The sequence below is a fragment of the Rhinatrema bivittatum genome, chromosome 4 (genome assembly GCF_901001135.1).
Source record: "Rhinatrema bivittatum chromosome 4, aRhiBiv1.1, whole genome shotgun sequence".
NCBI classification, from domain to species: Eukaryota; Metazoa; Chordata; class Amphibia; order Gymnophiona; family Rhinatrematidae; genus Rhinatrema; species Rhinatrema bivittatum.
This window is the reverse complement of record NC_042618.1, coordinates 357380533-357406183: the sequence shown is the minus strand read 5'-3', so window position 1 is coordinate 357406183 and position 25651 is coordinate 357380533. Positions and strand designations below refer to the sequence as shown.

The 25651-nt window shown below is 43.8% G+C and overlaps 2 protein-coding genes across 6 annotated transcripts in view; one reads left to right on the top strand and one right to left on the bottom strand.

Annotated features, from left to right (window-relative positions):
- POLG2 (DNA polymerase gamma 2, accessory subunit) overlaps positions 1–11665 on the top strand; it is a 30558-nt gene extending 18893 nt beyond the window's left edge. The window contains exons 3-5 of the mRNA XM_029600755.1: positions 616–742; positions 875–975; positions 11538–11665. Coding sequence (XP_029456615.1) covers positions 616–742; positions 875–878 — 131 coding nt within the window. The 3' untranslated portion in view covers positions 879–975; positions 11538–11665. The remainder of the gene's footprint in view (positions 1–615; positions 743–874; positions 976–11537) is intronic.
- The window catches only part of MILR1 (mast cell immunoglobulin like receptor 1), a 64778-nt gene continuing 39262 nt past the window's right edge, over positions 136–25651 (bottom strand). Inside the window, exon 9 of one of the 5 annotated variants that reach the window (XM_029600751.1) lies at positions 136–960. In XM_029600751.1, the coding sequence (XP_029456611.1) occupies positions 731–960 (230 nt within the window). In that variant the 3' untranslated portion in view covers positions 136–730. Of the gene's footprint in view, positions 961–11628; positions 11694–15079; positions 15219–25651 lie in introns of those variants that run through there. The other 4 variants (XM_029600750.1, XM_029600752.1, XM_029600754.1 and 1 more) reach the window with 4 other exon arrangements.

Here is a 25651-nt window from a genome sequence, read left to right as displayed (position 1 = left end):
GGCTTGCTTTTACCTGAAGGTCCCTGAGGAAGGAGTAATTGACTCCGAAACACTGTGGTGTCGGAGGAAACACTTCAGGCCGGTTTTGCCATCTCTTTACTACGTGGATTCAAGATAAGCGCACACACTAGCAGCTCAAATTATACAGTGATTGTGCCACGTCTTTTTAGCGCCTGACGGCGCAAAACAAAGTGCATATGCAACCTATGATTATAACAGCCCAGAATATCATAGGCTTCACCAAATAAGCCACAAATAAACTGAGGCTATTTATGACGGTTGCTGTGCACAATCTTCTAAGAGTTCTTTCACAGCTGAATATTTATATTGTGAGTTGATTCTGCTTTTCAGCTGTACCCACGGGTTTTCACTGATTTACTATTCCAAATATGAGCATGCACAAGTCTGTGTCGCTTTTTCTTTTTCTTTGGGAAGAGTGAAGTGACACAGGAGGAAGGAGAAAGCTTCTTCTGGTCCATTTGGGCCTGAGAAGTGCTAGTGATTTGAAAGGTCTGATGCCTTCGTTGCCCATAATTTGGCATTTTTGTAGTCTTCTGGTCTTTTTGCATGCAACCCAGGACACAGTGAAGTTGCTTGTTGTGATTTATGTTACAGGTGCTGTGGAACAGTATGCCCGATGCTTGGACCTCGTAAACAAGAAAATTCCTTTTGGTTTAGCTCAGACTGGAGTCTGTTTTCACCGTCTCCCTGACACAGGCCAAACAAATGCTCATATTATAAGGTACAGCCATGTAAGGCTATCGTAAAATAGATTTTTATTTGTAATTCCATGTTTTTCCTTATTATTCTCTTGCCGTATACTTGCTACATTGTAAGGAGCCAGCTTTTGACTTTGCTGTTGTTTAAAGCACAGGTGAAAGAACCATGTCTTCTCTTGTGTGGTTTTGCTCTGCAAGAACCTCAGGGCAATGGCTTGACTACTGGCTGCGTCAACGGCTCCTGTGGTGGAGAAAGGTAATTTAACCGTTACTTTGATTAGTATTAATGATGAACTACGAAAGCTCAAACAACTACTTCGGCAAAAAGAAAGAAAATGGCGCAAAGCCCCTTCACCGGCCTCTCTCTCTGATTACAAACGATCACTCCATCTATACAAAAGTACCACGTTGAAAACCAAAAGAGACTATTATGCCCGGAAGGTTCATCATCTCATCTTTGACTCAAAAGCCCTATTCGCCTTTGTTTCAAGCCTAACCAAACCCATCACTCCAGATATCCCACCCGAACAAGCCCAGACTAAAGCAGACGAACTGGCCCTTCATTTCAACAAAAAAATATCGGATCTCCTCAATCAACAAATTCCAAACTCTACTTCTCCAGATAACACATTTTTCCCCCAAAACAAAGACATCCAGCTAAATGCTTTCGAACCCATAACAATCACAGAGATACAAACGACGTTAAGGAGAATGAAACCGTCATCTCACCCATTTGATCAAATCCCCTCTAAAATGCTTCTTCTCATCCCTGACACAATAGCAAAAACCCTAGCAGATATCATAAACTGCTCTCTAGCACATGGTATCTACCCAGATGACCTAAAAACTGCCTCAATCAAGCCACTACTAAAAAAACCAAATCTAAACGCATGTGATCCCAACAACTTCCGCCCTATTTCCAACCTCCCTTTCATAGCTAAAATCATGGAAAAATTGGTAAACACCCAACTATCCAACTACTTAGAAGACCACAGTATTCTGTCCCCAAACCAATATGGTTTTCGCAAAGCCGCAAGCACAGAAACGCTACTACTTTCACTCACGGACTTCCTCCTCTCTGGTATTGATAAAGGCCAAGCATATTTACTAATCCTCCTCGACTTCTCGGCGGCCTTCGACACCGTCAACCATTCCCTCCTTCTAATACAACTGGCAAACATTGGTTTAACAGGTGCCACATTAAACTGGTTCAAAACATTTCTAGGAAACAGAGGATATAGAGTCAAAATTCACAATAAAGAATCCCAATACCACCCATCTAATAGAGGGGTGCCGCAAGGTTCATCACTTTCACCCACACTCTTCAATGTCTACCTGCTACCACTATGTCAATTACTTACAAAATTAAGCCTTAAACACTTCCTTTTCGCAGACGACGTACAGATCGTGATCCCCATAAAAGAATCAATCTCAAAAACAATGGAATACTGGGACACTTGCTTATTAGAAATTAAACTTCTCCTCAACAGTCTAAATCTTGTGCTCAATGCTTCAAAAACAGAATTCCTGCTCATATCACCGGAAAACAATAACATACTTCCAAAACCACCCACACTCCTTCAAACAGCCCATGTAAGAGACCTAGGAGCCATACTAGACAATCGTCTCAACCTCAAACCATTCATTAATCAAACCACAAAGGATTGCTTCTACAAATTGCATATTCTGAAAAGAATTAAACCACTCTTCCACGCTCAGGACTTTAGAACAATCTTGCAAGCAATAATCTTTTCCAAACTAGATTATTGCAACTCGTTACTACTAGGCCTCCCAGCTTCTTATACTAAACCTCTACAAATGGTTCAGAACTCTGCAGCCAGAGTCCTCACAAATTCCAGGAAAATCGACCACATTTCACCTATCCTCAAAAACCTCCATTGGCTACCAATCCATTATAGAATCATGTACAAAACCATCAACATCATATACAAAACTATCAACCAACACACGCAAATCGACCTACAAATACTACTTAAAAAATACACTTCCGTCAGACCCATCAGGGAATACTACAAAGAGTCACTCCAAATTCCAAAGGCCAAAACCTTCCAACATAAATCTTTGAGTCTCAGAGCCTTCTCTTCAGCAGGTCCAGCTCTCTGGAACTCTATCCCACCAGATTTGAGACAGGAGCCATGCTCTCTAACATTTAGGAAAAGACTAAAAACTTGGCTTTTCAAAAAAGCATTTCCAAGCCCTGAATAAAACTTCACGCAACAGCACAATTGGATCCAAATTCTGTGTCATATTTATTCATATTCTGTGTCATACTTAGCCTTCTGGTTACGTATGTTCCATCTCACAGTGATTTACCGCCACATTTATTCGCATAGTCTTATTTACTCATCTTGCTAATTTTTTACATTAATTGGCTGAAATGTAAATATTGCTCTGTTCTTTTCTCTCCCCCCTTCCAGTTCCAAGTTAATTTTTCCCTGTTTTATTGTAACTTTCTCACATCCTTTTTCTGATTCCCTGTATTTAAAGTTCAAGGTTTTTATTGAGAATATTGTTTACTACGCTACGTTATGTTTTTCACACTTTGTTAATTGTAAACCGGGTTGATGTGATGCCTGTCATGAAACTCGGTATAACAAAAACAATAAATAAATAAATAAATAAATATTAAAATTTAAAAAGTGATATCAAATCTGTGGGAAATGGTTCCTTTAAAAGTTTGCATCATGCCTGCTTAATGTTTGTTTGGTTTTAATTGAGTTATAAGGGGTTATCATATAGAATTTAGGGAACTATTAAATAAGATTCACCCCTAGACTGTAATATTCAGAGGGATAGCCCTGTTAATCTGGTGTAGCAAAAATGACACGAGGCGGATGGCACTTTATAGAGAACCAATTTATTGATGCATGAGCTTTTGAGGACAGAGTCCATTTCATCAGATGCATGAATGGAAATACATAGGTGGGGAAAATATATGGGGATGTAGGAGATACAGAACAAAGAGAAGGCATTGAATAGGCAGGCAGGATGTGGAAACAAGGGTTCCCTGTACGTACCAGGATCAGTCCAGACTGCTGGGCTATGCCTCCCCTCCAGCAGATGGAGTCAGAGAGAAAACTGAAAGCACCCCCTAGATATACTGGTGTGCCACCTGCCATCCTTCAATATTTCCTCTGACTCCAACAGATTGAGAGACATAACCTGCAGTCCTGTCTATCCTGACTAAAATTCCTCACAGGTGTTATTTATTACCGTATTGCCTATACTGTCTAGATCAACTGGTTTATTGACGAGATCTGCGAACCGCGGCCTTCGCGGCCACTCGGGAGCGACAAGACCCCGATTCTTCTGAGAACCTTCCCCACCAGGGGCCACGGCGGGCGTACTCCTGTACGTGTTCCCTCCGTGGCCCCTGGTGGGGAAGGTTCTCAGAAGAATCGGGGTCTTGTCGCTCCCGAGTGGCCGCGAAGGCCGTGGTTCGCAGATCTCGTCAATCTGGCGTCGGACGGGCCCCTGTGTCTCGGTCACCTACCTCGTCTTCTTCGGCAGGGACCTGTATTTTTCAACCAGGCCAATCGCTTCTGTCTAGCGGCCTGGCTTTTGAACGGCAATGCCTGAGGCGCAAGGTGTATAGAGAAGTTTTTGAGTCCTTTTGTGCGGAATCAGGCTCCTCTGTCCGCTCTGCTTAGGTCCCGACGATTCTTTCTTTCCTCCAGAAGGGTCTTTCTAAGGGCCTCTCGTTCAGCTCGCTCCGTGTTCAGGTCTCGGCGCTTGGCTCTCTCCTAGGGCCCGTGGACTCTTGCAAGTCATCCCGACGTAGTTCGGTTTCTCTGGGACGTTCGACATCTTCGTCCTCTCTCTTGGGCCACTTGTCCGTCGTGGAGTCTCAATCTGGTCCTTCGGGCGCTCTGTGTGGCTCCTTTCGAACCTCTACGTCACGCTACGCTCAAGGATCTTACGCTTAAGACCGTCTTCTTGGTCTCTTCTGGCGATTCTCCGATTCTGGTGTTTCTCTCAAGACGGTGCCCTCCTTTTTGCCCAAGGTGGTTACCTCCTTCCACGTCAGTCAGTCTGTAGAGCTCCCAGCGTTTTCTGCGGTGGAACTGGCAGGGATCTCAGTCATTTGGATGTTAAACAGGTCCTGCTTCGCTATCTTCAGGTTACTAATGACTTTCGTCTCTCGGACCATCTCTTTGTCCTCTGGAGTGGTCCTAACCGCGGTAAGCAAGCTTCTAAAACCACTATTGCCCGGTGGTTGAAGGAGGCGATCTCTTCGGCCTATCTCTGTCAAGGTCGTCCGATTACTGAGGGTCTGAAAGCTCATTCTCTTCACTTTCAGGCTACTTCTTGGGCGGAGAGTCAAGCTGTTCCTCCGCAGGAAATTTGCAGGGCCGCCACTTGGACGTCCTTGCATACCTTTGCGCGACACTATCGTCTGGATGTTCACGCTCCGGTGTTTGGTTCCTTCGGGCGGCAAGTGCTTCGAGCGGGACTGTCTCGGTCCCACCCAGTTTAGGGAAGCTTTGGTACATCCCACTGTCTGGACTGATCCTGGTACGTACAGGGAAAGGAAAATTAGTTCTTACCTGATAATTTTCATTCCTGTAGTACCAAGGATCAGTCCAGACGCCCTTCCCTGGTTTGTCATTTTGTCTGTCCTCTCGAAGCTTCTCTTTCAGGTTCACAGTCTCTCAAATGGGCTTGGAGTGAGAATACTGAGCATTAAGCCTTGGTCATCTGCCCATACCAAGTATATTCAAGAGCGTATAGGTTCCATGGGTCCTATTCTTGCTCCGTTGAGCTTTACGGTTACTTGCTTGAACCTAGTTTTGGGTTCTTTGTTTTTATGCTTTGACAGTCGTTATACTGAAGGGGTTGGTGTACAGGTTCTCCCCTTAAAGGGACATCCTCATAATTTTGGTCTGTCTCCACCTGCTGGACAGGGGACATAACCCAACGTCTGGACTGATCCTTGGTACTACAGGAATGAAAATTATCAGGTAAGAACTAATTTTCCTTTGGTGTTGTGTTGCCTGTTGGTTCTGGTGATGTACTAGAGGAGATGTCTGGTGATGGTGGTTCATCTGAGTAAACTGGCGAGTAAATGGAATCCAGTGAGCTTCAAGACTGCGTATCTTCATCTTTAAAAGTTACTGCGTTTGTGATTTTTTTTTCTATGTTAACTGTTTTTTTTGTTTTTTTGGGGGTTTTTTTTGCAGTTTCTGGATATGAAGAGATGTGCCTTTCAGAATGATTGGAATTTGAGTCCTTCTTTTCTAAATGCACATCAGATATGTAGTTTTTCAGAAATTGGCCCATAGCCAGAAGAGTCAATATCTGGATTTTCAGGAATTTGCAGATCATTTTTATGCTCTATAAATTTCTGGATTGGCAGTAAACGCAGTTGTGATTCTGTAATACTGCCCTCTAAGCTTTGGCTTTGGGACATTTCTAATAAAGTATGATTACGGCCTAATGAAGGAGAGAAGAGCAACTGAGTGTTTATTTTTTCTCATGCATTTTATGGGAGGCTATTTTGAGCAAACATAATCGGCGCTATGGATCAGTTCTGGCGCCAACAGCGTCCTTGATGAGTGTCAGCTCTTTCATAGCGCCACGCTGTCGGTGCCATAATAGGAATTCTCAGCACAGACCCTCTGTACCAAAGCCATGGTGCATTAGTTCAGTGCCATATGATCTGAGCAGCGAGTTGGCCCCACGCTTTCAGCATGGTTGGTTGGCATACTGAATAATTTCATATGTGAAATTTTTAGTGCCAACGCATCTGTGCCATAAATTGGTGAGTGGGAGTCACTCTCAGCATCATGCAATAGTGCTGACATCGAGCCACTGTTATTTCTTGGGCTATTCTCCCCTTGCACTGTTACATATACATACAGAGTAGACTTGGGTACATTTTTTGTACTAGCGCTGCCCTTGCTTAACTGAGCTGTGGGATTTAAGAGTCCTCTCTGGTGACAATTGCCTCTCTTATTTTTTTATTAACCAAAGTTTTTATTTTTTTATTTTAAAGTCTCTGTAACAGCAGGTGCAGGGAGTGATATGGTGTCGAAAGGACAACAGTTTTTAGTGTTAAGCATAATTTATATTGATCCTGACTGGTCATCTTTTTGAAAGAGCACTCATAAAGTTTTTAAATGGCTTTTTACCTTTTTTTGGAGGTCTTCATTTGTTGTGACATAGTATCTATACTAAGTTTTGTTAAAAAAGTTTACCTACCATAAGAAAACTAAAGTTAAATGTTACACTATTTAAATAAAATAATAAAGAAAATAGCGACTGTATAAGGTGAGACTCAGTGTCCTTGCTGTATGCTGAGTGGACAGAAAAAAGACTGAGGTAGCTTGTGCAGTGGTGTTTGTGCAATTATAACTACACATGCTCAGGAAAAGTCTGGAAGAGACCAGCACCTGACCCTGCGCCGACAGATAACATCCGTCAGTCGTGTGGCTGTATTGTCCCGCTTGTCCATGGAAAACGAGAGCTTTTTTTTGTGTCCTGGAGTCTGGCGTTTCTGCACATCCATTGGGCCATCGGAGTGTACATTCATAGCCTCTTGGCCTCGACTGTGAATAAACTAACTGCTAATATTTTGTGTCTCTCCAGTTTGCTATAGGTTCTTCCAACTTCAGCAGCAGCGACTATCAGGATGAAGCTGGAATAAAGGGAGCTCATATCTATTATGCTTTCCCCTGGGGAAAGGAACCGCTAGAAACAATGCGGATGCTAGAGGAAAGCAAGCTGCTACAGGCACATCAAGGGAATAAATCTGAGTTACATGTAAGAAAGCAATATTGTTTTGGTGTTACACTGAGACCAGTACAAACAAACACTTGTTTAATATAATTCAGGTGACACAAAATAAAACATTAGTTTACTTTTTTTTTCTTTTTATTGATTTTATTTTTTTTGCTCGCTTGCATAGTTGTGTGCAAATATTGTGACTGTTTACAATTCACAATTAACACATTTTTTTGCAGAAGATACATACCAAAAATACTTGGTCTATTCTAAGGTACCAACATAAGTAGTTTGCAAAACTAAATATGAACGAGTATTGTTGATGCAAACTCATACACTTATATACCATCTTTAGGACATATATATTTGTAGGTACATTATTGTAAAATTCTTAAACAGTCATGTTAAGTCCATTTGGTTAACATGTATTATCCTGTATGCCCACCCACCCTACCCTTGTACAGTTCTCAACCCAGATGTTCAGAAGAGGTGTTGACAGTCACTTTTATATTGGAGGAGAACTAAATGTTTCTTTGTGCAATTCTTAGTAAATTGGGGACGCTGATGGTTTTGACCATCATCAGAACCCTAACTGGCATGGCACGGATGCACATAAAGTATGAACACAGTGTAGATTGACATCACTGGTATTTACTGTGTTATATTTTATCATTTTATTTGGGTTTCTAAAAAGCAAAAATTAATTTAGTTGTCCAGTGGCTAGGACTTAATGCTTCCAAGTGGGAAAACCCATGTTTTAGGATCGGTGTTGAACTTCAGGTCTGTGGCTCAAGCCCCAGCATGGATGGGAACATAAGACATGCTATGCTGGGTCAGATCAAGGTCCATCGAGCCCAGCATCCTATGGACAGTGGAAAATCTGGGTCACAAGTACCCATCATATCCCCAATAGTCGATCCATTTCTTATATCACAGTCCCAGGGATAAGCGCCGGCTTTCCCAAGACTGCCTGGCTAATAACTGTTTATAGACTTTTCCTTCAGGAACTTGTCCAACCCTTTTTTGAACCCCACTAAGCTAGTTGCCTTGACCACATCCTCTGGCAATAGATTTCATAGCTCGATTGTGCGCTGGGTGAAAAAAAATACTTCCTATGATTTGTTTTAAATCTGCCAGTTTCTTGTTTCGTGGAGTGAACCCCACTGATTGAAAGGGTAAGCAGCCGATTATGCTATGATGGCATTAAGCTTTTTGGATGACCTGGGAACCATAATGTTTCAGGGGGAAGGGAAGAAGGGTTGAAGTAATTTGACTGTAAAATAATTTGTATTAATAATGCTGTATACCAGTGGTTCCCAATGTGTGGTCCATGAACCCTAGGAGCACGCCAGACCATAATGGGGTATGCGAAGCCTGCACCAAGAAGAAGCTTGATAGGCTGCCGCAGGACCCCATCCCACGGTGGCCAAAGAGTGAAGAAGGCCAGACAGGCCACCAGCGCATCCCAACTCGCTAGTGGCAGAAGGCTGCTGTGCTGCCGGCGGCCCCCATCTCACTTGTGGTAGAAACGATGAAGGGGCCACTGGGCTGCCAGCACACCCCATTTCACCGGCAGCAGAACAGTGAAGAGGGGCTGCCGGTGCAGCCCATCTTGCCGGCAGCAGAGCGATGAAGCAGGCTGTGGGGTCACTGGCACATCCCATCTCGCTGGTGGAAGAACAATGAAGTGGGACAAGGGGATTCTGGCACATTCATCTCGCCGGCAGCAGAATGATGAAGCAGGCCATGGGGCTGCTAGCAGGCTGAGTGAGGAGTTGGCCCAGTGAGGGGGTGTGTATGTATGAGAGAGAACCTGTGTGAATGGGAGCATGTGTTTGTGTGTGTGTGTGTGTGTGTGTATGTGAATGAGAGAGCATGAACATGTATGTGTATGAGAAAGGGAGCCTGTGTGTGTGTGAGAGAGCATATGTGTTTGAGAGAGAGGGAACGTGTGTGTGTGAGCATGTATGATTGACAGGAAGAGTTTATGTGAGAGGGAAGGAGTATGGTGTGAGCATATGTGCATGAGAGGGAGCATGTGAATGAGAGTATGTGTATGAAAGAGGAAGTGTGTGTGAGCATGTATGTATGAAAGCAATAGAGAGGGAGCGTGTTTGTGTGTGAGAGAGCATGTGTATGAAAGGAAGCATTTGTGTGAGAGCATGTGTGTACGAGAGAGGAAGCACGTATATGAGAGCAAGTATGTATGCGAGAGAGGAAGCACGTGTGTGTGAGTGAGAATGAACGTATGAATGTATGTATGATAGAAAGGAGGAAGTTTGTGCGCACTCCTCCCTATGCCTACTAATCAACGGCAATTTCAGGATGACTGGAAATCAAAATTTCCCAGGCATGGAGACTGGGGAATTTTTAAATCCTTATTAGTTTTAATTGTTGGCTCTTTGATGTATCTGATGTTTTGAAATATTTTGTTTCAACCATCTAGTAAAACTACCACTAAAATTATTCAAAGGCATCAATCAAAAATTCTTCCTTTATAGGAGTAGGACAAATTCCCATATAAAACCTGTACCTCACATTCTCCACTACCCTGCGTTCACAGAAATTCCCCCAACAAAGAATGCAGAGTAGAACAAGGATCCCTTATCACTCACCACGGAAAAATAATATTCAAATTCAGTTGTCATCTCAGTAGCAGCAACACAAACTCCCTCTATTATGAAGAATATTGCATAATTTAAAATTCTGCAAAAAATGTACTCAGAATCTATAGGAAACCTGCTATACTATAACGCCTTAACTACCAGACTCAAAGAGTATCTACCTTACCTATGAAAAGGCAACATTGCAAATATTACATCAGGATCTAAAACACCAATACACTTCCTATTAGGAAAACAGAACAAGCCAGGTTGCTACAGATCTCTAAATTACACACTAGCAAAATTCCTTACTTCAGACATATGAACACAAATAGACCAAAAGAAGAAATACAAAGCGTGCAGACAAAAATTGAACTGGAAACCACAAGAAGCCAGATCCTGTATGCATTACAATAGTGGAAAAAACAGAAACATCACCATTCCTCATAAAATATCAAATATAATCAAGAAATATAAAATATCAATCATAGTAAAACCATACTAACAAAATATATTTCAAAACAACTGACATATACATCCAATAATTTGTATAAATTATTTTTAAAATTTCCCAAACAACAACTGGTTTTTGTTATTTAGAAGGTTCTTCTGTCTGGAGATGTAACTGACATGCATGTCCATCACCTTGCAATAACAGTGCAAAATGTTTGTGGCAGTGTCTCTTGCTTTATGAGCAGGGGTGTCCTGTTTGAATGGAATTTGGTGACAGGCAGGTGTGGAGAGCCAAGATCAAACTAACAGGTGGTAACAGGTCATAGGTGGTTTTCTTCAAAATAATTATAATTAAAAAAAAAAAAAATACCATGATTGGGTGGGGGTTGTAGATTGAGAGGGAAATAAATATATGCACCAAACCTCTCTCCACATCTCCCTTTTAGTGATGTGAGCCTGTCTCAGACATCCCTCCTTCCCTCTTCTCCACCTGTGTCTCATTCTCTTAACTCCACAGACCATCCCAACCAGTCTCCCTTTCTCTCCACCAGTCCAGCCCCTTAAGTATCTCTCTCACCCTCCACCAGTCCAGCCCCACAAGTATCTCTCTCACCCTCCACCAGTCTGTCTCTTTATCCCACCCTGCTACTCTCTCTCCAGTCCATTCTCTCCGGTCACTCTAGATCCAACAGATCCAGCTGTGTGGCCGCCTATAGTTACACTCCATAAGTTACTGAATATAAGTACATTCTTGCATATTTACAGTTGAGCTGCCATTATATATATTCAGTTTATATCAGTAAGCATTATTTAATAAGTTTTATATATTATCAATGAGTCTGGTGTGTATATAATTATTTCTTTGTTATTACATTAATAACTTTTCTATACGGCACATAATTGCAGGTAAATATGAAAGAGAAGCATGCAGGGTCCACATTGGTCATTTTTCTGTGCATGTGCATTTAGAGAAGGAAGTTGAAAGTACAATGAATGAAAATTTAATCTTTTCGTGCAGGCCAGGGATGGGAGGAAGACTGTGGTCCCTCAGGCATTGTCGATGGAGGGCGATATGGATAGAGGATTGCTCGCCTACTTGTATGATTCTCTGCAGGTTACCCAGAGCTCTTCAGCTAAAAAAGAAACTCCATCAGAGAAGGTACTCTCTGTAATCCTGGTAAACGTGAAAGAAAGCAGAATATGAAGTTGAGAAAGCAAACTGCAGCGACTAGAAATAAAGCGCTGATGGCACCTAACCCCTCTCTCTCTGCCATGCCCATCTTTTCTCCATCATTTGAGTGGTAGAAACCTTTTTTCTGTCTGTTCCCCCTTCTCTTACCTGTGATGATCTCATTTATGTCGGAATGCAATATCTATGGCATCATTCGCTGTCCCAGGGAAAGCTTGGTGGTGACATCACTAGAGCAGCAAAAATCTTACAGGTTGATGCATTAGGTAGTCAAGAGCGTCAAGCCGGGCAGCCGGATTGCGGTGTGCTCAGTTTAAATTGCCTGCTCTACGGTTAAATCACCAATAGATTCGAGGGGCTTTAGCTTTACAACTCTTGGCATGTATCTTGTGCCTAGAGCTGTTTAAAGCGGGCTGGTCCTGTGGCTCAAGCCATAGTGCTGCAGTGTGGAGGCACCAGCCTGGCTTGGGAAGGAGGTGAGGAAGACAACTGCAAATATTATGCAGGACACTTGCTGCTGTTTTGCTGGTATGACTTAACTATGAACTGAGATGTATGATTTTGGGAATCGCAAGAAAGTCCAGTTCCAAACTAGTGATCATCAACAGAGGACTGTTCCAGGTGCAAGGTTACATTTTGAGTATCGTGTTGTACTTAAGTCAAACCATTGTATATCTGCTATGTTTATTCTGTTTGTATGATGTCTATAATAAAACATTTAAATATAAAAAAAAACAAACTATGAACTGAGATGTAATATAGAGGTGGATGTACAGAATAATAAGGTGGTCGGACATCATTATCTCTAATCCATAACCCTTGAAGGTAGTATTTAAAGGACAGTTGTAAACACATTCAGTTTTATAATATCTTGGTAACTGACAGTTTGGATTTTGCACCCCTGGTCATTTGTCCTTTCTGAAACACCAGAATCAAGTTGACAATAATAATCATTATTTGCATTCCCATTGTCAGGTACTAAAGCTTCACCCTTGCCTGGCACCAATTAAAGTTGCCTTAGATATGGGAAGAGGACCAGCCCCAGAACTGAGACAGGTGTGTGGCCATGTAATGACGTGCATATAAGCTGTACCACTTGTTTAGCAAATCATCACAGTTCCTGTGTCTGGCCTTATGCTTGAAATAAAGCAAATAAATTATAGAGAGTTGTTACTATTTTAAAGATCTATTTTCTAATTTCCATTCAGCCTTTAATTTGAGCTGTTATTTATTTATTTTATTCATTTATTTAACATTTTTATAGACCAACATTCGTTGGGAACATCACATCAGTTTACATAAAACAGAATGCAGCAAACATGCTTTACAGTAAACTAGAAACTGGATTTTAAATAAGAAGATAAGAAATTGCCATGCTGGGTCAGACCAAGGGTCCATCAAGCCCAGAATCCTGTTTCCAACAGAGGCCAAACCAGGCCACAAGAACCTGGCAATTATCCAAACACTAAGAAGAGCCCATGCTACTGATGCAATTAATAGCAGTGGCTATTCCCTAAGTAAACTTGATTAATAGCCGTTAATGGACTTCTCCTCCAAGAACTTATCCAAACCTTTTTTGAACCCAGCTACACTAACTGCACTAACCACATCCTCTGGCAACAAATTCCAGAGCTTTATTGTGCGTTGAGTGAAGAAGAATTTTCTCCAATTAGTCTAAAATGTGCTACTTGCTGACTTCATGGAATGCCCCCTAGTCCTTAGAACTATCAAATTCGATATATAGCAATATATAGTGACAAAAATTTAACCGGCAAAAGGATGTGTTGACTATGTATTTACAAAGTATATAGCCATATACAGTGACAAGATATTTACAGTCAAAAGGATGAGGTGATAAAAAATTTACAGTCAAAAGGAGGTGGTGACAATGTAATTACATTCTAAAGGAATTAGATTAGGGGGGCGGTGAGTTAAGAGGGTAAAGGGCTGTACACAGGACTGCAAGATTATGGGTGCGGCATGAATGTTTAATTAGCTGTCATAGAAAATGCTACCAAATCTCTATGCTATTTTATTTTTATTTAAAAGAATGCATTTATGTAATTTTGTTGTTTAGTGGTAATGAAAAATGATGGGTCAACTGTACTGGAAGTTGAGGGCCTTCATTTGAGTACAGTACAGGCAGTAGCACTACAGGCTTCCCCACACAGTAATGACTCTTGGACATTAGTCTCAGCTGGATTTAAAGTGGTGACCTAGAGGCTCTGTAATCACCAGTCTCATTACTTGAGTGTCTTCACTTATACTAGATTGACTAAACTTGAATAAGAAACTGCAGAAAGGGCTAATGCCGGTGCCACTTTCAACCCAAATTGTCTTCTTGGACACACTTTTTCATTGTTTTTTGTTTTAAAATTATAAACCATTTTAATTATACTGCTGCAGTGTTCCATTGGCTTGTGTGCAAGTGGTGGTGTTTCTTTTAAGAGAAGATAAACAAGACCTGGACTACATTGATTATAAAATTTGCATTTTCTCCCAATAGGTATGTCAAGGGCTCTTTGCTGAATTGGTAGAAAACGGCATTGCCATGTGGCCTGGGCATCTGGAGACAATGCAGACATCACTGGAGCAGCTTTGTACAAAGTGAGAAGTGTCTATAAACTCTTCCTGATTTAAAAAAAAAATTATTTAGACTGAGTGAGCTTAAGCATACAGTGTAAGTCTAGAACATGAAAAAAAATAACATCCTGGTTACGCCTCCCAGCCAGCGCCGCTTTGCTTTTCTCACACCTTCTCCTGTTCTCTTCAGGTACGATGAGATGGGGATCCTCTTCACCATCTTCATGAATGAGGCTACGCTGGAAACCGGACTGGTCCAGCTGAGAAACAGAGACACCACCATGAGGGAGGTGATGCACATCTCCAAAACAAAAGACTTTCTAACTAAATACATTGCAGCAGCTAAAAACTTGTAAGTCTGATCGGAAGTTGTAAAAGTATTTTGCAGTAAAAAGAATTCTGGTATTTTGTCTGTGCCTCTGACTTTGCTAGAAAAATGGACTTGTCATATGATGTGTTTGAAGTAATCGGTGTCTTCAGAGGGGATGTTTCTAATCTTTCATTCCCTCAGGTTGGTAAACTAATGGCTTAACTTGCTTTCTTCTTTGTCTGTTTTATCTTGAATGTCTTGAGCTGAATGTAGGTTACTTCCTGGTGCTTGGTATCACTGGTCTTGGAGCGATGATATAATATTTTTTTCCATCTGTATCTCTCCTTTAGCAAAACTCTTGTTATGCCATAAAACAACTGCTTTGCAGATGGTAGAGAGGCAGTGCTATGGGCTGACTAGTAGTTGTGTTTCTGCAAGGGTTAGTTCCTTCCCTGAGGTTTGGGCCTTGAGAATAGGCCAAGTTTTTTTCATTTTAGAATAAGAATGTGTGCAGAATGCGGAGTAGTAGTCAAAAGTCCACCAGGTGGCATGTATTGTGGGGTACCAGGCATAAGGTGAAGCTTCAATTCAACTTGAGGATGATTAGCACGGCCCTGCTAATAGGAAAAATCCTAAAATTAAAATCTTCAGAGAAAGGAATTAATTGAAAACTAGTATGAGAATCATAGGTGAATGACTTGATGGAAGAAATCATAGGCAAAAGAGAATTACTGCTTCTTCTATTCACTTTGTGCTTGGTGAGCTATCCTATTGTCTAATAAATATTTATTATTAGGAATAGGTCCTTAATCCACATTGTCTCTTCTTCCCAGCTAGCTCATCAGCCTAGGGCTGTCATGATCATCTTCCATTTCATAAACTGTATACAGCTAGCTATGAGCATTTTTAGCTTCCCCTGTGTGTGTGTCTCAGTGCATAGCATCCTCCCATGCATGATGACCCACAGTGCCCAGACCTACGCTCACCTAAGAGATCAAAGATTTCACTGTACACCGGGCTACGCTTCACAAGTGCAAATAACAAGCAATGAAACAGATTTTGAAAACCTTTTTTAAGCTGCTTTTCCTACTGTCAGCCATGTTGTTCAGTGTGTCTCAAATTATATCCCCCCCCCCCCGAGGAAGTTGCAAATGACATCAAATGCACACTACAACAAATTGACTCCCAGCCTCTGTGTGGTGTGATGTGATGTGTGACTCTCCTGCAGACATGGCTGCTGCCCCAAAGATTTACTTCGGTGTCAACCTGTTTTACCTCCAAGGGCTCTTGTCATCTGGCTTCCATTTGTGCCCAAGCCCATCAGACACTTCCTGGTGGTAGTGGCAGCAGTACCATGCTTCTTCTCCACCTAGCCAGCAAATCTGCGATGCCCCCTCATAACACAAGGACCTCCCAGGAGTTTTATGATTTCCCCTCTGGGAGCCACTGTTCTGTCTCCTTACTATTAAAAGTAGTTTTCTACAGTTCTCCTGTTTTCAGAGCAGGTACAGGTTACCACAGAATGAATGGGATCTAGTTTGTTGTTTTGTTTTTTTTTAATTTATATGTTGCCTTCTGTGACACCTACAATTACCTGAATGTAATTGTGAAGTATTTCCCTTTCCCTAGAGAGCTTACAGTCTAAGGGCTTCATTTACTAAGACTTTTCTCCTATTCTGTGTCTATGAGAAAATGCTTCCTCTGCATTCAGGCAGACCAGGCCTCACAAGTGGATTATGGAAGTAGTAATTTCACTTTAGTAAATTGGGCCCTAAATTTGTAGGTGCGATAACAGAGGGTGAAGAATCCTTGGCCAAGGTCACAAGGAGTGTCAGCAGGATTTGAACCCTGGTTGACTAATCACTAGGCCACACATTTGCAATGTGTGCGATTATAATTTCTGACATAATAGCTAATATTGACCAGATTGTCAGATTCAGCAAGTTTGAGGAAAATTTTGATATGGCAGCTTCCAGAGGCTAATGGGAATTGCAAGTCAGATGCTTAAGAATTTAAAGAGTTGCTTGAATTGGTACATGTTAATTGTCATGATTTTTATGAATGTTTAATTGTAACCTGCCTATTTGGTGGACTATATATATTTTAATTATATATATTTATATATATATATATAACACATACAGTAGCTTTGAAAAGTATTTGAGCCCTAAAAAGTCAGCAGATTTGTGTGGATTACAAATGACACTTAAACAGATTGTTCCAGACAGTATGTTTATTGCAAACCATTAGGCTCTTAAAGTAAATTTTCAAAGTCACAATTCATTATTTCCCTACACTTTTTTTGTAAAATAAAATCAAAAACTGAAAAATGCTGCTGCATAAGTATTCAATCCCTTCAGATTAGTACTTGGTAAAACCACCTTTTACTGCAATAAGAGCTCTAAGTCTGTTTGAGTAAGTTTCTACCAGCTTACCACATTGTTTGGGAGTGATTTTTGCCCATTCTTCCTGGAAGATTTGCTCCAGGATTTTTAGGTTGGTTGGATGACGCTTATGGACTGCAGTTTTTAAATAGTGCCACATTCTCGATTGGACTGAGATCTGGACTTTGACTTGGCATTGTAGAGCATTCACCTTTTTGTTCAACCACTCCTGTGTTGCGCTGGCCTTGAGCGTGGGATCACTGTCCTGCTAAAAGGTGAACTTCCTCCCAAGTTGTAGTGTTTGGGGTTTTTTTAATTAGTAATTTTTATTGCCATCAAATATCAAAAAGGAACAGCAACATAAGAGGCGACATGTGATACACAAATATGTATGATGACTTGTAGTAACATTTCAATTATATAGATCAGTGGTTCTCAACCTTTTTTCAGCCGGGACACACCTGACAGATGATTCTCACATGTGTGACACACTGAACACATAACAGTCATGGGGCTAAATGTAAACATATATTCTGTATCTACAGGAACCGCCCTGACCCCCCAACAATGGGTGCAGAACAGAACTAGTACATTTCCCGTTCAATTTACCATGCAAAAAAGATATTTCTGGTGTCATCTCAGTAACAGCAACAAAAACAGTTTTTATGCGCAATAGCCCTCCTTGTGAAAAAACAGTAATTTACCACCAATGCATGTCCTATTGAGAAAACACAACACATATTTCCTAGTGTGTAGCAGATGGACTCAGGACCAATGGGTATAGTGTGCTCCTGATAGCAGTTGGAGACTGAGTCAGATTTCAATCTGACGTCAGCCCTAGTACATATACCCCTGCAGGAAGCTCTGCTCTTCAGTATTTCTCCGTCTCCATAGCAGTTCGGGACTCTATACATGCTTGCACAGCGTTAGTGTATTCTAACCAAAGAAATCCAAAATCAAAGAAGAAATCTTACCTCTACAGACGAGCCCCGCTCTCCTGCAGTGATACCTACGGGTCCCTCCCCAAGTTGAGAATTCCTGAGGTGATTTCCGTGATCCCTCAGAGTTTGGCCTCGGTCCGGCAGCCGGTTCCCGGCGTGGATTTAGCCCCCGGTAACAGGTGCAACTTCGAGCAAGGCAGTGAAGGTACATTTCCCTCTCCCCCCAGAGCCGGAGACCACCAGGAACGAGACCGGGGAACGCCGAGACAAGGTAAGGTAGAAAACTTCCTAAAAGTCTCCGGTCTCCGAGGCTCGAATAGCCGCACAGATCGCCAGCCGGCGTCAGTGCTACCGGGTTGATCAGCTCCGTCCGGGCTAGACCCCGGTCCAATATGAGGATCCTCCCACGTGGAGACCCTCCGAGGTGGTCGCCATATTGCTCGCATGGTTGTCTGCATTTTCCCTTGATCGCTGCCCTGTCCACTGATTGATCCATGCGCACAGCGACGCGCGAGGGGGCCGGGCGCACAGCCACACGCTCAACTCTGCCAGGCGCATAAGCTAAATCTGTGCGCCCAGCGGCACGCGCATCTTTTTGAGCATGCATCCGACCTACACGCACAATTTCGGTGCGGCCGGAGCACATAACTAAGCCTCCCAGCGTGCACTTGAATGCGCAAACCGGGGGTTTCTGCAATTCTACGCGCACAAGCCATGGCACCATCGGACAAGAAGCTCAAGGCTCAGGTCCTCTGCCCAGCATGCCACATAAGAGCTGCGCAGCACGAAGAGGCCACGGCTCTGTGTCTACAGTATGAGGAGGCCATGGGTGAACCAGGTCAAGGTCCTCCCCAGCCAGTACTGGGATCTGGATCCACCGACAGTACACCGGACCTCTCTACTCCCAGCAGGAGCCTCCTTCAAACGGGTCTCCCCGGGGACGCAGCGCCTCTCAATTTAGACCCAGCTCTTTCTCCTGGGTGGAATTTTTCAAAGGCCTACATACCTTTGTCCACATGCAACCAGCACCTCCGATGCCACAGCCTCCCCCAGAGGACCCTAACATCTCGGGACCCTCTAAACCCAGAGAAGTGCCTCTCCTGCCCAAAATCCCCAACATTGGGAATACGGACACCTCAGATGAGGATCAAGACTCCCTGGAGGGAGGGGAAATTCCCCAGGAACGGAATCTTACCGAACCATAAGGCGGTTCTTCGCCAAAGACAAACTATCGGACCTCGTGGCTCACAGCTTGAAAGAGCTCACTATCCCAGGCCCGAGTGCCACAGGGGAACCGAAGACTAACCCCCCTCCTCGAGGGACTCAGGCCTTCCATCATTTCCCTTTGCTGCAACCCATTCAACAGCTGATTGACCTGGAATGGGAGGCTCCGGAGGCCACGTTCAAGGGGTGACGGACCCTGGCAGCCCTATACCTCCTGGCATTCCCCAAAGTGGATGCCATGGTCTGCGTGGTCTCAAAGCGCACTACGATCCCAGTCGAGGGAGGAGCAGCACTCAAGGATGCCCAGGACAGACGTCTGGAATCCATCCTCAAACAGTCATTCAACGTATCAGCTATGTCACTACAGATCGCGGCCTGCTGTGCCGTGGTGACGCGCCCGCTTATCAAAGACCAGGAATGCCACCACGCCCATCGAAGCACTAGACCAGCAGTATCATTCATCACAGATGTGACCTCCGACCTGGTGCGCACCGCAGCCAGATGCGTTTCGTCCGTTGTGGCAGCCAGAAGGCAACTCTGGCTCCGAAGCTGGTCAGCTGACGCGACGTCCAAGATGAGCCTCACGAGAATGCCTTTTAAGGGAACCCTCCTGTTCGGAAGTGAACTGGAGAAGTTAGCAGACAAATGGGGCGAATCCCCAGTACCGCGGCTACCGGAGGACAGGAACAAGAGAAGCTAGCACCCCTCCCCCCGAATATCTAAGGGCAGGGGATCACAGTGCTTCAAACCATACAAAAGTACATATCAAGCATCTCACCCCGCAGGCAGGGGCCAGTCCTTTCGGAACAAACACAGCAAAAGGGGAGCCTGCACGGGTCCAGGCCCCAGCCGCACCTTCGCAGTGAAGATCAGCTGACCCATCCACAGGAAAAAAGCCATAGGGGGCAGACTTGCCCTATTCTACCGAAGATGGGTCGAGAGAACTTCGGACAAGTGGGTCCTTACCATCATTCGAGAGGGATATTATCTGGACTTCCACAACATTCCTCCGGACAAATTTGTGAAATCCCTCCTGCCACGACCCTTCCAAGAGGACGGCAGTGGAAACCGCACTGACCAAATTACTCGACTTAAAGGCCATAACGCTGGCGCCCATGCATCAACAAAATACTGGGCACTATTCCATCTATTTTATCATTCCCAAGAAAGAGGGTACATTCCGACCCATCCTGGACCTCAAGTCCAACAACCGCCACCTGAGGGTACCTCGCTTCCGCATGGAAACCCTAAGCTCTGTCATAAGGGCGATACAGCCGGGAGAATTTCTCACATCCCTGGATCTGTCAGAAGCCTACCTGCACATCCTGGTCCATCACGAGCATCAGCATTTTTTACGCTTCGCTATCCTGGACCACCACTACCAGTTCCGGGACCTACCCTTCGGGCTAGCCACAGCACCCTGAACGTTCACCAAAATCATGGTTGTAGTGGCGGCGACACTGAGGAAAGAAGGAATCCTCGAACACCATATGTCTACACTAAGGAAAACAAAATTATCAGGTAAGTAATTTCTCCATTGATACAAATGCCTACATTTATTTTATTTATTTATTTAGCATTTTTCTATACCGACCTTCATGGTTAAATACCATATCAGATCGGTTTACATCGAACAAGGGTAGATAACAGAAGGAACAACTTTTTTTTTTTTTTTTTATAATCAAGAAACAAGACAAAAGTTACATTTAACAAGGACTGTAAACTTGGAAGCTTAGGCAGCTGGAAGAAAAAGGCCCGAAGAGGGTATTAAATTAGGTTAAATACAAGAGAGACATAACATTATCCGGTCTAATCTTAATCCACTTATTTGAAGACGAACTAGTGCGAATGCGGTATTTAGAGGGGTAGTGAGGTTTCATTGCTTGAGTGGGATCATCTAATGTGTGTCCGAGGGATCTGGGAAGGCTTGGCGGAACAGCCAAGTTTTGAGTTTTTTCTTAAATGTTAGTAGGCACGGTTCCAGCCTGAGTTCTGCGGGGAGGTTGTTCCAGATGGCTGGGCCTGCTGTTGAAAAAGCTCGGTCCCTGGTTGAGATGAGGCGTGTGGCTTTAGTTGGAGGGGCTTGAAGCGCACCTTTGTAGAATTCTCTCATTGGTCTGTTGGAGGTATGGAGTTTGAAAGGGATTTCCAGATCAAGATGGAGGTGATTATGGATGGATTTGTGTATTAAAGACAGTGATTTGTGTAGGACTCTGTAGATGACTGGTAACCAGTGTAGGTTTCGGAGGATGGGCGTGATATGATCTCTCCGGTTGGAGCTGGTCAAGATTCTGGCCGCGGAGTTCTGTATCATCTGTAATGGCTTGGTGGTTGAATTAGGTAGGCCAGTGAGTAGAGCGCTGCAGTAGTCTATTTTGGCAAATATCAGGGCTTGAAGAACTGTCCTAAAGTCGTGGAAATATAGGAGAGGTTTGAGTCTTTTTAGTATCTGTAGTCTGTGGAAGCAGTCTTTGGTTATGGTGTTGATCATATTCTTTAGATTAAGGTGGTTGTCGAGTATTACCCCAAGATCTCTAACCTGCGTGTGGGTAAGAGGGTGGTTGTGGTGGGTCTGAGGCAGGAGGTTGTCTTGGTTGGAAGAAATGAGGAGGAGTTCGGTCTTAGCGGCATTGAGGACCAAATTTAGACTGTTGAGGAGACTGGTGATAGATTGTAGGCAGTTGTTCCAGAGTGAGAGGGATTTGTTAATAGATTCTGTTATTGGAATCAGAATCTGAACATCGTCTGCGTAAATGTAGTGAGTAAGGTTGAGACTTGTTAACAAAGGGGGAGGAGGTAGATATTGAAAAGGGTGGGGGACAGGGAGGATCCTTGGGGTACACCCAGAGAGGAATTAGTCGACGGAGATTCTTTATTGTTGATCTTGACCGTAAAGCTTCTATTACTGAGGAAAGACTTGAACCAGTTGTGGACTGACCCTGAAATGCCTATGTCTGATATACATGCTAGTAAAATACTTTACCTCAGTCACACACACAGAATCGACCTTCACCAAGTACATACAGAAAGACCACAAATTACAAATATGGAGACAAACTGGAATGGAGATCCAAAAAAGCCACTCTGCATGCAGTGCAAAATTGAAGAAATGGAAACAGAAATATAGCACCTAATAGACTCCCAGGATCTGCAATAATATGCACAAACTAATGTGCAAAAAGTTACACCTGCATTATGGAACTCATTAAACAGTAACAACACTACCTATGAAAAGACAACACTATAAATATTTAACCAGGCCCTAAACATTAATACACCTCTTATGAGGAAAACAGAACAAGCCAAGCTGCTATAGATCCCTACCAAGAAACTACAAGCTTGCAGAATTCCCTTACCTGGGTCACACAGACAGAACCCTCACCAAATACAGAATAAAGTGACCAAGTTAATAATTTTATTTTTTCATTGTTGCACTACATACACTCAGTCTGGCTTCTTGCTGTTTCCAGTTCAGTTTTTGTCTCCACACTTCTATTTATACATTTCTCAAGTAATAATATAAAATAATAATTCTAAAACTAGAATAATAAATATAATTGTTTCAAAACAGCTGATAAATAGAATAACATCCGATCATTAAAAACTTACAAAATTATTAAAAATTCCCTAAACAAAATATTTCAAACAGCAAACACAATAATTAAAATGGCAGTCAATCAAGAAAGATTAACTTAAAAAGCCACCTTTACTTACCCTCTCCGGCAACTCTCCTACTCCTTTCCCTTGTAGGCCTTAGCACACACCAGAAGCAGCAATGGCTGCTGAAGCTCTGTTCTGACGCTCCTCTTCCTTAGGGTCCATGATTAGTCTGTCTCTCTCACACACACACACACACTCTCACAATCTCTCTCACACACACACACACACACACAATCTCACTCACACACTTACACACAATCTCTCTCACTCTCTCTGTCTGTCTCACTCACCCCCACCCCACATGGCAGCTATAGCACAAGGCAGCCGGTATTCTGCTATTAAAGCAGTCGTGATAGGCTGGGACCTGCAGCAGGAATGACTCCACCGGCCCCGCAGCGGTAGGAAGGCAGCACTCAGCTGTTTGCCTGTGCTGTGATCATTGCATCACAGAGCAGTCAACTGAGAATGTGGCCACAGGGATTTCCGGCTTTGTAGCTGTTTGGGAAATCCGTTGAGTAGCCGTGATGTGCAAGGACTGCGGGAGTCAGTGACCGTCTCTCTCTGTGGGCCATTGTTGGTTGCACGGGTGAGTGGCCAAGAGCAGAAAGGCCGCGATTCTAGCTGCAGAAGCCAGGGAAGATCCCGTGGTACAGAGGGTGCAGGGAGGAGGGGCTGAGAACAGCGGCTGTAGGACGTGGATGTGCAGAGCCTCAGGAAGCCAATGACAGGCTCCCCACAGTATGAAGAGGCTGCATTTTGATCTGCAGGAGCCAATTGCTCACAGCCTGAGGAGAGGCAGGAAGTGTTCCTGAGGGGAAGGGCTGGAGTGGACAGCTGCATGTCGAGCCACTGTAGCTGCCAGCCCTCCCACAATGAACTTGGCCGCAGTCATGAGTCTCTGAGCCTTGTGCCACCACGGGGAGAGAGGGAAGCTGCAGAAGGCATTGGGGAGCCTTACGATTTAGGCTACAATCCTGCTGACCTCAGTGATGATATCAGCGGGACCCATAGGTCTGGAGCAGGGGCCATATAAAAAAAAAGTTAAATGCCGCAGACCCGAGGCAGCTATTCGACGGATTTCCCAAACAGCCGCGCGGCAGGAAATCGCCACAGCCACATTCTCAGCTGACTGCTCTGCGCGGTGATGATCGCAGCCCAGGCAAACAGCTGAGTTCTGCCTTCTTACCACTGCGGGGCTGGGGGCGAATCTTGGGAGCCTTGGGACATGATTTCTGCAGCAGCAGCATGGCCCTTTCTTCTTCCCGCGTGCCTGGTAAACATCACTTCCTCTTCCGGGCTGCAGGGGCGGGAAGAAGAAAAGGCCATGCTGCTGTTGCTGGCTTCCACAAACACTGCTGCCGTTCCATTCTGGACCTGAAAGTTCTGATAGCGCTGGCAGGAACAGCAGCAGTGTTCGTTTGAAGAACTGTGTGCATCTCGCTGGGGTGAGGAGAGGGAGAAGAGCGGGAGACCAGGAAGTGCGCGACACACCTGCCGGCGCTTGGCGACACACCGGTTGAGAACCGCTGATATAGATCCCCCCTCCCCCCCCCTTCCTCTGCTGCCTGAAACCAAACCAAATTTAGCACAGTAACAGAAAAAAGAAAAAACATAATGCAACATGGGCAAACGCAAAGTGTTCACGTATATTATATTGAGCTTAATAGAGGTAGGATGAATCGTTATATCTCCAACTCATGTATGGATCCCAGGTAGCAGTAAACCTGTTAAGTCTATGGTGTTTAAAGGCAGTGATTTTGCTCATAGTACACGTTTTATCCAATCATAGGAGCACTCGCTATATCCATGGCACAGATTCATGCTTCCAAAGGTACGCTATCTCAAGTCTGGTGGCTGGAAGGCTGAGGAGTGCTGGTTTCTTCGATAATTTAATTTATTTTCTGCAAGATTTGAGATATAGCTCCTTCTGCCTGCTGCCATAGTGTTAATATTTTGGGGCAGTCCCACCACAGTGAATAAATGTACCTCGGGAGGAACAGCCCCGCCAGCACAGGTCACTTATCTGAGGGTTAAATCTATGTAATCTAGTCGGAGTATAGTACCATCTGTATAGTAGCTTGTAACTGTTCTCTGTTAACGCTGAAGAGATAGAGGATGACTTAATCGATTGAAAAATAAGACGCCAGTCCTCTTCAGGGAGAGAGTAGCCTAGATCTTGTTCCCAGTTTCTTACATGGGTGGGTCGGTTCCTCAGAGTAATGTTCAATATCACAAACAATTTAGAGATCATCCCCTTCATTAGGTTAGCATGCATACACTTTATTGTAACTCCTTCCTCCTAGGACTTCCTGCCTCCACATTAAAACCACTCCAGCTGCTACAGAACGCAGCCGCCAGATCCATCACAAACAGCAACCGATCCTCACACATCACCCCCATACTTAAAGAACTCCACTGGCTCCCCATATCACACCGATCACAATACAAAATCCTCACCATACTTCACAAAACCATTAACAACCTTAAAATCAAATGGTCCAACAATCCTCCCCAACCACACCACAGCCAAAAAAACCTGCGATCTCAGAACACAGGCCTACTTATCATTCCCCACACCAAAATAGCACACCTCACCTCTACCAGACAACGCACCTTCTCTGTAGCTGCCCCCACCCTCTGGAACAAGCTCCCTTCCGAACTCTGACAAGAACCCTCCACTCACACATTTAAAAAGAAATTGAGAACATGGCTATTCCTCAACTCCTACCATGACACAACCTAACCCCCCCCCCTCCTCCTCTCACTCCTGCTTCCCAATCTCAGCCTCACAGACCCAGTCAATGTTAAACAATTTTGTTAAATGACCTCTGTATATGTTAA